The following is a 12,755-nucleotide window of genomic DNA, read 5'->3' on the forward strand; positions in this document are numbered from 1 at the left end:
CTTTCATGGTTACCTGGTGGTTGCAAATTCAGTCATGATGATCGATTCTATATATATATAGTTAATAACTAAAATAAGTCAATCCAAATATTTCTCATACAATGCTCAGGGTAAGGAATATTCTGTCTTGTAAGAACGGAAGAGAACATTTTAAAGCTCAACCATCTCATAATCTCCCACAGATACCTTGCCATGAGCATTCTCTAAGTGCCCAATACTCTTTCTAAAACGTTGCTTACCTTTAACATACTTAAAAAGTTCTAGCTGTTGGTTTTAACATTATCAACCAGCTTTTTTTCATAAAATCTTTACATAATTTCCTTTTTTAACCAAATCCCCATCTTTCCTATAGTTAGGTAAGTTTTACATCTTATATTTCAATTTAAACCTCTTACACTTATGATACTTATCCCAGATATTATCCTTTATGTTCATTTCTTGAATTAAAAGCAATATGTTTTACAGAATTTCACATCACCTTTCAATTCATTAAATCGAAAAGCTATAGGCTTAAAATTGTTATATTTCTTTTTATCTCAACATATGGCAAAAGACGAAACCTAATTCTGCAATAATGAGTCTTCCACAAATATTCCCCAGTTCAACTCTTGTGACCACACCCTTATTAGTGGTTAACAATAAATCTAAAATGGTATCCTCTCTGTTTGGGTCCCTGGCCATTTGATACAGAACCATCTTGAACTTTCAAGAAACTTCTTTCTTTCACTACTTGGCTTCATACAATCACAATCAAATAACTGCTAATTAAAAACTTTGTACCTTTCAATCTTCTGATTGTAATCAATATAGATTCAAGCTATTCCCTACCATCTCGAGCCACTCTCGCTTTTAAAAAGTCCATCACTATTAAATAACTTATAACCTGAAACTTCAAAATAACTTCTATTATCAATGCTTTCTGGATCTCACCAACATTAGATATTTCCCATTATATCATGGTCTTCCATTTTAACTTGAGCACTGAACTTATCCATTTTGTTCCTAATACACCAAACATTAGAATATTAACAACTAAGCTTATTCTTGAATCTACTATGCTTATATTTAAAACTATTATTTAACTTATTTTCTTTAAATCCTCTTAGCCCTAGCTATCCTACCGATTGTTTATTCCCAATATCTCTGACTTGCTCAAGTTTAGTTTAAATTATTGTTAATGAAATTCTGTAGAGCTCCACTGAAGACTTTGCTATCTAGTTTGCTTAATTTGAGCCCATCTGTAGCCTACATTTCACCCATACCTTGTATATGGTAGGTCCAATAACCCCCTTTAAGTTCATCCCTGATAATTTTTCGTTTAAGCCTTAGCTTATTGTAAGCACCTCATCCCTAATACCTTTTTCTTATTTTAATATAAACCTGTTTTGAGTCAAAAACTATACAAGAATCATATCTTCATAGGTTTCTTTGTTAAACTCCATCTCCAATCAGCCATTTTGAGCCAATACCTTAAAATAATATGTATAAATATTCTTACAAAAAATCATAATAAATAAAAAGTAATCCTCACCCTGGTAAGTTCTGAAAATTTTGAGTTCTCGAGACTACACTTACGGACTGTCTCCACAGCTTTGGAGTAGTTTCGGAGGTATGCTGCATACACATCCAGCTTACTGGCCTGTTAACATTTCACATTAGCCTTACTCATTTCATTTCTTTACAGTTTAAATTTTCTTTGCACTTCCATATATATATATATATATTACAATTTAAAATCAATCAGTCGATCTGTCTGATCTTATCTATCTATATATTCACGTATCATCTATTTTTTAACCAATAGTTATACATGAAATACCAAAAAATTCTGATAATGAGTTTGTCACTCATAAAAAGTGAAATATATTAAAATTCTTAAAATCTAAAACTTATTTCTTCTTGACTTACCAAGGATTTGAAAGACTCACAAACACTTGTTTCACTATCCGAGTTATTTACATAACTCATCAAACTCTCCAGAAACTTGGAGTGGATCACATGGAGATCAGCAATTTTGTAAAAAATTATATTGATATCTTCAGATGACAGAAGAGGTTGTGAGGTTGTAATATTGGACTTCAAGGCTTTCATGTACTAGAAATATTACACAGAAATACAAGCAACATAAACACATTGATGAGTTATCTTTGTCAAAATTTAATTTGATGGTATTTTATTAATGAATTATAAATAGCATTTTTAATATTCTATTCTTTTTTTTTTGGTAATTTATTTCTGAAATTGAAAAAACAAACAAACCAGATCTAATAATCACAAAGAACTTTCAACCTTCAGATTAATTTTGAAATATGTAGAAGTACAATTCTGTACAAAACTAAGTATGTATAGGACTAAGTGATGTATAGGAACAAATTAAAATGATTTAGGGGAAATTCAGTTGAGTGTCATGGATGTTGGTAGAAGAAAGGATTAAAAGATATGTAGAATTTCACTGATTTATCGTATCAGTAGAGTATAATATATATATTAGTTATCAATAATAATATAATTTATTTATTACTTGCAAAATCTGAGAGTAAATTTACAAGGTATCCTACATTTGATGCTACAGTTAAACCTTGAATAATAAACTATTCTAAAACTGAACAAAAATATGTATTTCCAAAAATAAATTTTCAATGTAAGAAAATGTTAACTTCTGTTACGGTCTTATCTACTCTCACATAAAGCTAGAATCCCACATTGAAAAGGTGTAGGCATCTAACAGTGAAACATTGAGAAAAGTGATCACCTAGAAATAACTTATGTGCTCAGAGATGAAACTGAAGCACACATGTAGGGCACAGTACTATTTTTGGAACAGGTATGCTCTTTGCCCTGTAAGAAGGAAATTAACCTGACACAGGCAGAAATAAATAGATGTGCACAAGCATAATTTGTTCTGAGGGGTGCAATCCACAGTGCAAGTTTGAATCATCCTCCATTGCACAAACCATACCAGAAAACAGCCGGTTCCCATAGGTGAAGAGCAGCTCTATGAAACAAAAACTCGAAGTGAACTCAACACCCACATGAGAAGAAACAGCAAGTCAAAGGACAGTTTGTTGAAATATAATGATGGAGGAAAACAACTAGCCATGACTAAATATCCAACCAACCTCAACTGGACAGATGAGGTTCCACAACCCATCCTCAATATTAGGAGGTTGAGGATCACCCAGATAAAAATGCAATTATAGCAACATAAACATTGTGGCTAGGGCATGTGAAACATGTGATATATGCACACCATCCCCAACCATAAGCAAACAGAGTATCATATGTCAGGCAACCATAATTCCAAAGAGGAAGTTAGCATTTGGCCAAAACCGGACAAACTCCCAAAACCACTGTAGGAGCAAGAAGTATTACAGGGTCATGTCCTTGCCTCAACCATAAGAACAGGGAAATACCAGTAAATGGTATTAAGAGCAGGAATCATAACTCACCCAACCGTAAATGCAGTGAAGACACATTCTGCACCTGGAATTATGAGGAGGATGTGGAACATTTGCTCAACTGTGAGAACAGTGTATGTACGTCCTGTAGCTGGTATTATGAGGCAGACAAAATCCCCAAACCCAACAGGGAAGGAAACCTCCTGCAACATGAATTAACAAGAAGTGGGCCTCTACTGTGTTCAATCATAAGAACAGGGTGGTGTCATCCTGAACACAGTATTACAAGGAGGATCCCACGTAGGCTGGTCCTGCTCCAACCTACAATCGGTCCACTTGGGAATAAGAATCCAGGGGAAAGGAAAGGATCGAACCCAGCTTTGCCCTCTTCTCACCGAGTAGAAAAATATGTGGTTGTATTGTAAGGTAAATTTCTACTTCACAATCAGGAGGAAGCCTCTTTAGTCTACCACCCCAGTTACTGGGAACTGTTAAGTGTTAAGGACTCCTGTGTTCCATTTGGAGGGTAAAGGGAGGGGGGGTAAGTGTGGTGAAAAGTCTGGTATGAAGGAATGTCACACTGGAGAAAGTTCAGTGGGTGTCTGCAATTCTCTATTTTGAAAAGAAGACTGTCCTTGATTTATGCAATCAAATGGTTGGCAGAGATGGGAAGAAATCCCATTTTGCTTTACTCATGATTGTTCATGAGTGATGGTCCACCATGGGGTTAAACTTACAGATACCTAGAGACACATAAGTATATACCACTAGGCATGCCACTAGTGGTCTTGTGTAACACCCCACCTCTACAGTGAGCATTATAGTACTAACAGTATGAAAAAAAGCACGTCTGATCAGGCAACACTTGTCACAGAGTGGGATCCTTTTTTTAATCTGTAAAAGAAAGTCCCTGAAAAGAAAACATAAATTAAATGTTGTGAAAAGACATACCCAAGTCAAAGGTATAGAGACTGTGTAGAATTGCTACAGGAGGGAGACAATATCCACTTGAGAAAGATACAGCCAGATAGCATAGATAATGAGCAACAAAGGAATGTGGAATAATCCACATTCCAACCTGAATAATATCTTCCAACGGACAATGAAGATGAGCAGCCAAAGAGATGGAGATATGACAAATTTGATGAGATGGCAACCTTCCATGGATAAGTCTGAATACACCAGCTTAAGGATTTGACAAACCCAACCAGTTAATGTGACAGGGAATAGAACATGGGAAACAGATAGGTTCCATAGAATAAAAGGTAAGGAACGTGAATCATGAAAAGAGGCAGTACACGCCACATAACACCATAGGGAATGAACCTGACAAAGAAGCCAATCTGGAACAGAATGGGAGTACAGATGGGATATAAAGAAATGGGTAGGAAAGCCAAATGGCCTTTCCGGGCAACAGAGGTCTTAGGAAGGAGGGACCAGTCTGGATATATGATGACATAAGAGGAATGATAGAGAATTCTGATAATATTTATAGTATAAATATCCAATTGATGACATCAGCAAGTAGAAAGGAAAAGAAAATATGTAATGTACCACTTACCTGATTAATTAGCTGTACAAAAAAAATGGTGTAGAGTGTGATAAATCAAAATAAGAAGGTGCTGGGAAAAGTGAATACAATTTTCCTCTCCTTGATTGTATTCATCCTCAGAAACATTATCAGGTTGAAAATGAGAAGTAATCTCCAGCCGAACATAGGAAACTAGCTCCCTGCAAAATAAATCCTGTACCTCCTTAGCACATAAAGTTGAACCCAATGCCTGAGTAGTCATACCAGAAGCATTGTCTACTGTAATAGGAACTTCTGTTGTTGAAACAATGAATCCCAAAATCATTCAAAGTTACCATATAATTGGGTAACAATAAACAAATGTAAAAAAAAAAAGTTGAAACAACTGAATGCAAATACAGTAAAAGAAAACTTTTGAAAAAGGTATTGAAATGTCAAAAAAGTACAATGTTAAATGGCAGACACATGCAAAAAACCCACACGTCTAAACGACGCTATACCAATCGAGAAAATGAGGATTAAGTTGGAACATCAGAGGAAGCTAGCTGCACCAATATAGGTGACACAATACTACTGGTGGAGGGTGATCACGTTACATACATGTTCAATAGTGGCACAAAATTTGTCAGATATATAGACTGGTATGCTGAGCATTAAAATTCTTTAGCAATCCTTAGGGGACAGAAAGAAGATTGAGATAGCTTTGTGTGAATAGAGGTAAGACTGTATTGGAATCATTATGACACTTAACTAACCTAACTCATGGAAACTTTCAATAATTAACTCATGGACCAAAAACGAAAATTAATAATTTAATAACTACTTTTTAAAAACAATTTAATACTGACAATAAATACTTTTTGTCATCAACCACATTCCCATTTTTAACAATAAATCAATGAGCTGGTTCCATTTAATTCAGGCCTCAATTTATGAATTCATAATGTCTCCATTGTTAAAATATTAATGGTTTAACTTATTATTATGATTTTAAAAAATCACATTAACAATGAGAGTAAACAATAAACATATATTTATTTTATTAATATGCAGCTGAATGTGCACTACAAAATTGTATTGAATTTTTCAATACAGTGCTATATTTAGTTTACAAATACACTGCTAAACTTATTTAAGATAAACTGTGCTTATCTGCTTTACAAGAATTCTGTCACATTTCTTTAAAAATATGTGGCTACAATAATTTTCCACACAGACACACATAGTGCTTATTTTTAAGTGCTATCATTACACTATATAATGCCAGTTATTCTTCACTAACAAATAAAATGTGATGGGTTCTGTCTTTATATTTTCTTAGCTCACCTGAAGAAGAGTTGTTAAGCAGTCAACATAAGTGCTCTCGCTTTCCAATGTGTTGCTTATAATACACTTCTGCATGGTTAACCTCTCTGTTTCTGCTTTGATGAAATTTGTGTCATGTTCCTGTTCAAAATTACAGCTAATACTATAAACCAAACACAACCTATGTGACCTTTTAAAATATATAAACTAAACTGTACAAAAAATTAATTTAAATAATAAAAAATATAAGATATGAGCCTTTATACAAAATAACAATACATTTTTTAACCTAAAAAAAGCTACTAATTAAGAAAATATTCTATATCAACTAATGCACAAAGAATCTTAAACATATTTTGTAAGAATGAATATATCTAATTAATTTGGTCCACAGAGCTACTTTTCAATGAGAAATGCCTAAGACATCCATTAAAATTTGATTTTTTTTTTTTCTGTGACAAAAACCTTAAGGATCATTCTATACCTTTGAATACAACATTCAGAAACTTTTACCTATTGTGACCAACACAGAACAACTTTTTAAACCAATAATTCAAAACATCAGAATTCTGAAAATAAATAATAGGGACAATACTTACACAGTTGTTTTGTACTTTTATTTTTGCTACTATCTATAAATATATACACATAACTCATTAACTCCAGTAATATTAGTGCTTTTCTAGTATAGCAGTTACTCTACCACTATTAACAGGATTGATGTTCATTGCTTCAACAGATACATATGTCTCATACATATCTATTAACAATACAAATAAAAGTTAAAAAGTTATAGATACAAGCAGAGAGAAATATAGGATAAGTTGTGGTGAACAGTTACATCTGGAATTCAGAAACAACATTAAAAGACTGGTCTCACGTTGCAACTATTTTCAAATGTTACTGGTAAAAAAAAAAAGACAATCAGTGTAAGGCTTAGAAGCTAAAGACAAAAAAGACAGGAAACACGAATTTAACTGTGAAATATGAGAGTTTTAAACAACTTCTGGCACCATCATTAATATCTGTTATTTAACATCATGTTGCAATAAACATGAAGCTACTTGACTGACAAATTAAAATTATTTGGTCAGTGGCAACTGTTGAAATGAATAAATTGTGTAATGAACATGTATATTTCTAAATATATCTGTTTTTCTTTCACCCATAAACTATGCTGATAAGTCCAACAACATATAATACTTCCTTACATATAAATCTTAAATATTTTGGCATACATTTTAGTTCTAACAAAATTCAATAATGTTTAAATTAACTTTTCATTTACAGTTAAAACAACCCAAGTCTACCATTCTTTAAATTGTGGTTGGAGCCTAACAAGAGACATGGTTTCTTTGATCACAAAATCTCTCCTTAGTCCTCTAGAATAACCATGGATTTGTATTATCATTTTTTTTTCACCTAGATTTATGACCTTCAAACTATAAAATAGTTTATGTGGATTAAAGTGCTTCTTTAAGAAAGCTTTACAGGTGAAGTATGAGATAAAAAATTGAATCATATATTATTTTTATTTTTCAAGAATATCATTATTTTTTTCAGTATGTTATTAATCTTTAAAACCACCCATCTTTTAAAATTCATTCATTCTCCCCTCAGGAAAAGACAAATAAATAGACAGAAAAAAAAAATATTTAGAGAAAAAAAGAAAAAGCTTAAACATACTCAGACAAAAGAATGAAAATACTTATAACCTACAATATGAAATAAAATATCATGCTAAAAGTTCTTCAGTTACAATTTTAAACAATAATGGAAGCAAAAACATCACATTTTGTTGATACATACCTACTGAAGTTTCATTTTAAATAATAGAAAATCAGTTAAACAAGTCTATACTGAGTTGACTTAGTATTATTATAAAAACTCCATAATGGATTTTAACCCTATGTGCACTGTTGGGGGTCAAAGTGCTCATATCACAACCTTTGACAGAGTTACATTCAAAATTTAATTAAACAACTTTATTATCAACATATGTCAATAAATTTAAGTAAACACATAATTTATAATTGAAATTTTAATATAAGTTTTAACTTATTAATTTCAAAATAAAATGCTTAAATACATTCTCAATTTTTGCTTATCTGTGACACATGACACTTCCTCATTCCAAACTGCCCATTTTAAATTTTATTTCTATACTTTATGACAAATTTTCCACAAATGACACACTTATACTATAAATATTCTCAAACTCAAATGTATATTTCTAGCTTCCAAGTTTCTTGCTTTACTGAGAAGTAAATAAGTGAAACCTACATGGCACATCACTCTTATCACACATCCTGTTTTTCAAAAAATGTCTAATTCTCTATGAAAGTTGCCAATGGATTATTTATAAGCGATAGAAAGATAAAATTCTACTTTCTGATTTCTCTGTTAGGCTAGATCTTTCTGCCAACAGATTTTGAATAATTTGGCCTCAGTTTATTTGCTTCCCATTTTCTAAGCTCAACTTGACCAAGTAATGAAAATTTTAAACTCAATTATAGCTCAGTTAAATTATAGTAATTTTAGGACATTCTATTTTTTGTGTTTGACAATAATTTGTTTTTAGAATAGCTGATTTGAATTTTTAAAAATGAGTTGTGAGACAACAACAGTATTAATAAAAAAGAAGGCTTAATGGCCCTTGGGGACTTTGTTGTTGCAAGTACAAAAACTTTAAGAAAAAAAAAACAAGATTCCAGACTTAAGTACTACACTTTGTTTGTTTCAATTTTTTTATACAAAAGTAATTAAAATGTAAAAATCAGAAACTTGTTTGGTTAGGTAAGAAATCTTAAAGGAAATAAATTTAATTAAAAAATTTCTCTGCAAGCAATGAATGCAAGCTGCTCATCTGATATAATTCACTACTTTGTCTACTATATCTTGCACTAAGCTCTGTCCAGGTGATTTATTGCTTTGTTAAACTAGTTTGCTAGTTACTCACAGTTCAAAGAGCAATAACATTAAAGGAAAACATTTGTGAAAATGTTAAAGGCCTAGAGCTGTTACGCTAAGTAATTGTAATTATCTGATATAATCTACAATCATTCTAGAAAAAATACACACTTTGATTTTATTTCATATTCATAAACTTTTGCTACAGATGATTTCACTACAGTCAGTGTTATAGAAAATAAAATAAATATACAACTTTTACTGAAAAAACTTTTGATATTCATTTAGGAGGTCCTAGAGGTTATGTAAATAAAACATGAAAACTGTAAGATGAAAAATGTTTCCATTTTTAAAATAAAAAATCATCCTACAGTCAGACTAGTCAGAGTCTTAGTCAACAGACAAATCTTTAGTACAAAAAACTTCATTAAAAATTCTGATATTTTTGTGTACAACATACTTGTAATGTTTACTAAAGGTTTACCAGATTTCTCAAAGATACACACAGTATACTAAAAGTTATAGTAAATATTAATTCTCCAGTAAATGCTCTGCTCAATGAATTAATCCTGTGTCCATAGGGTTTTCAATCAAATAAACAATCATGGTATGATGTTGTTTTTATTAATAAGTGTATAATTAACAAACAACCATATTACTTACAGTATCTTGTGTCTTCTTGGAAGGCTGGTTTCCTGAAGCTTCTGATGGCTGCAGGAAAGATGCTGATTCAACAGAACTACTGTACACTCCTGGAAAGAAAATGGAAAAAAACCCCAAAAAACCTTGATATTACTACTGTGCATTCCTAGAAACAGATAATTAAAATCCTTCATATCAAAACTGTAAACTCCTAAAAATGCAATTCAAAAACGTATCTAATCAAAAATGGTACACTTCTAACATATACAGTATTAACCTATAAAATACATTTACACCACAAAAAAATCTTTACATAAACACTGTACATCTAAAAAATACAGCAGAAGAACTTAACCAGGTGAGGTTTGGATCGTGTCCCACATGTTTAATGTCAAGTTCAACTACAGAGAAAATAATTTCATGTTTCTACTTTTGCATTTTATACTGAAGTGATAAAATAGAAAAACTAACAGAAAAAACTAAGAGAAGCAAGAATAGTGAAAGAAATATAAAATGTTCCTATAGCAAGCTTGCAAAGAGAATGGTTGGGAAGTGAGCAACCTTTATTGATGAAGCATTGATTTCAGTATTTAGTTATGAAGGAAGTACGAGAAATAAACCAACAATACAGTGGAAACAAGTCTACTGATTAAAAGGTCTAGCTTATGCTGTGTACACCTACCTTAGATGACTTACAGTTCTTTCAATACATGTAAAAAAAAAACACCTAAAAGAATTCTTAGGAAAATCATATATGTTCAAGGCCTTAACAAAAGGTTCAGTGTGTCATTAAGGCAGGCTGTCAAATTCCTAGCTAGAGACTGCTCTAGTTAAAGCATGTTTTTTAATTGCCCAACTAAAATATGAAACAACATACAAAATACACTTTTTTATGCACGCATAAGAACCAACTGATAATTCTGATTTCCAGTTCAATTTTAATTGAATTTGAAAAATTACTTAAAAATTAAACTTCAGTAACCTAACAAATAACTATCATGACTAATCCATATCCAACAAAACCAGTAATACCCGAACCCTGTACACTAAATATTTGACTAATAGTAAAATAGCTTTCAATGCAAACTGCTTTTATTCACCAACTCCTGATAGTGATAGCCAAATTTACTATTGGGATTATGATAAAAATATTATTTTCAGAAAGAATATCCAAATGATGATTTAATGTATCCAAATCATTATATGTTTTAGTGTACTGATTTATGTCATTATTTCTAATCAACATATTATTGTATTCATCAGTTTGTAAGTTACTTCTAGGATTATTTTAATTATAATTATATAATTAGCTTGCTTTTGGTCAAAGTTCTTAAAAATAATTACATTTCATTATGATGATTGTTTTCTTTTTTTAAACTGTACAGACAGTAGTGAATAAAGTTTGAATTGTTTTAAAAGACAGTGGTTCCAATCTCAGTAATTATCACAGAATAAACACTAATTAAAAACTTTCCGCAAAGCAGAGTTGTGGTGTTATTACGTGAAGATAGTCTGAAGGTTCACTTACTAACAGGTATTTTTCTTCTTTAGTTATAATAATTGAGCCAATTATAATCAAACTCTAGTCACAAAACTTGATGTGACATTAGCAACGTCAATTTTTTTTTCTGTATGAACACATCTTATTGTACTGATAGATTTTCTACACAGGTACAACTTTCTGTACAATAAATGTTTGCTCTTCTGAGTGATTCATATTTTATATACAGAGTTAGTGAAAGTTAAATTGTGCAATTTCACAACCTCCACATAATTTATAGCTTTTCAACTGAAGATGATTTTCCTCATTGGTCCAACTAAATCAAAACTGTTTACACACTATAACGTTGCAAGACAGAATTATTATACTTGTACTTCTTCAAACTGCAATTATGTTCCTCTACTGAAAAAAGGTTGGGAAAGAAATTATGGCTCAGATATCAAACAGGAAAAGAAAAAACTATTCCAAGACCATGTTTTCTAAAAAGTTGGTATCATTTCTAATTCTAAATGTTTGACTTTCAAAAATTATCAGAAATAAAAAATCTCCTGTATGTTCAACAGAAAACTGTTGATGAGTTGGTTCATTTTATCTGCAAAATTTTGTTTTGTAAATCATTATAAACAAACATTTCATGAGATTCTGATAATTTTGGAGATGATCTGTTTAAAGAACTTCCATAAACATGTGAGCTGGAAATTGTATACTGCAGAGTAACTTACAATTATCAATACAGACCAAGATTTTTTTTTTTCACTTCTTTTCTTCAATTTTGTTTTGATCACTTTTTGTGCTTTAATAACCTTTTTAGTGTTTGTTTTGGCCAGCTCATGCTTCAACAGTTTCAAGGAACTTTCTTTGGATGGAAAGAAAAAACATTTACATTCTATTATGAAACATACATTTTATTCATTGAGTGCATACTGAAATCCATAAACAAGTAGTTTCACAAATTATACATAAGTAATTTCACACATTACACACAAACAAGTAGTTACACACATTACACATTGTTACGACAGCAGAAGTCACGCTGGAAGCATGCGCGCTGGAGTTTCTAGAAGGATCATGATTTTCTTGGCAACTCTAGTCTGTTCTAGGCGCTTTCTTTTTTAGTATATAAGCCCGGCAAATAAAGCAGAGAAATAATTGCAGATAGATAGATATAGACAGATAATTGAGTCAAGCGAACAGTAGGCACTGTAAGTAAAGTGTGTGAATCGCTGTGAATTATAGCGTGTGTTTATAAAAGCAGTTAAGTTTAAAGTCACTGTGGAAATTAAGTGTATTACAAAGTTTGTAACGAGAAAGAATAAACTAGTTTTAATTAAGAAAAGACTTGTATCGCTGAAGTTTTTCGGAAAGAATTTTTACGGGAAATTATCAAACAAGCAGATACATAACAACATGAACAAGTAATTTCATTCATTATAAGAGGGTAGAATTAAAAAAGTTTTTTTTCAAAGGA

General features: G+C 31.4%; 1 protein-coding gene across 1 annotated transcript in view; it reads right to left on the minus strand.

Moving 5' to 3' along the window:
* The window catches only part of LOC106469071 (active breakpoint cluster region-related protein-like), a 112,056-nt gene that overhangs the window by 53,912 nt on the left and 45,389 nt on the right, over window positions 1–12,755 (minus strand). Inside the window, exons 2-5 of the mRNA XM_022397477.1 lie at window positions 9,808–9,896; window positions 6,256–6,375; window positions 1,909–2,094; window positions 1,532–1,639 (exon numbers count right to left, since the gene is read on the minus strand). Of these exons, the coding sequence (XP_022253185.1) occupies window positions 1,532–1,639; window positions 1,909–2,094; window positions 6,256–6,375; window positions 9,808–9,896 (503 nt within the window). The remainder of the gene's footprint in view (window positions 1–1,531; window positions 1,640–1,908; window positions 2,095–6,255; window positions 6,376–9,807; window positions 9,897–12,755) is intronic.

This window comes from Limulus polyphemus, unplaced genomic scaffold (genome assembly GCF_000517525.1).
Source record: "Limulus polyphemus unplaced genomic scaffold, Limulus_polyphemus-2.1.2 Scaffold3287, whole genome shotgun sequence".
Taxonomy (NCBI): domain Eukaryota; kingdom Metazoa; phylum Arthropoda; class Merostomata; order Xiphosura; family Limulidae; genus Limulus; species Limulus polyphemus.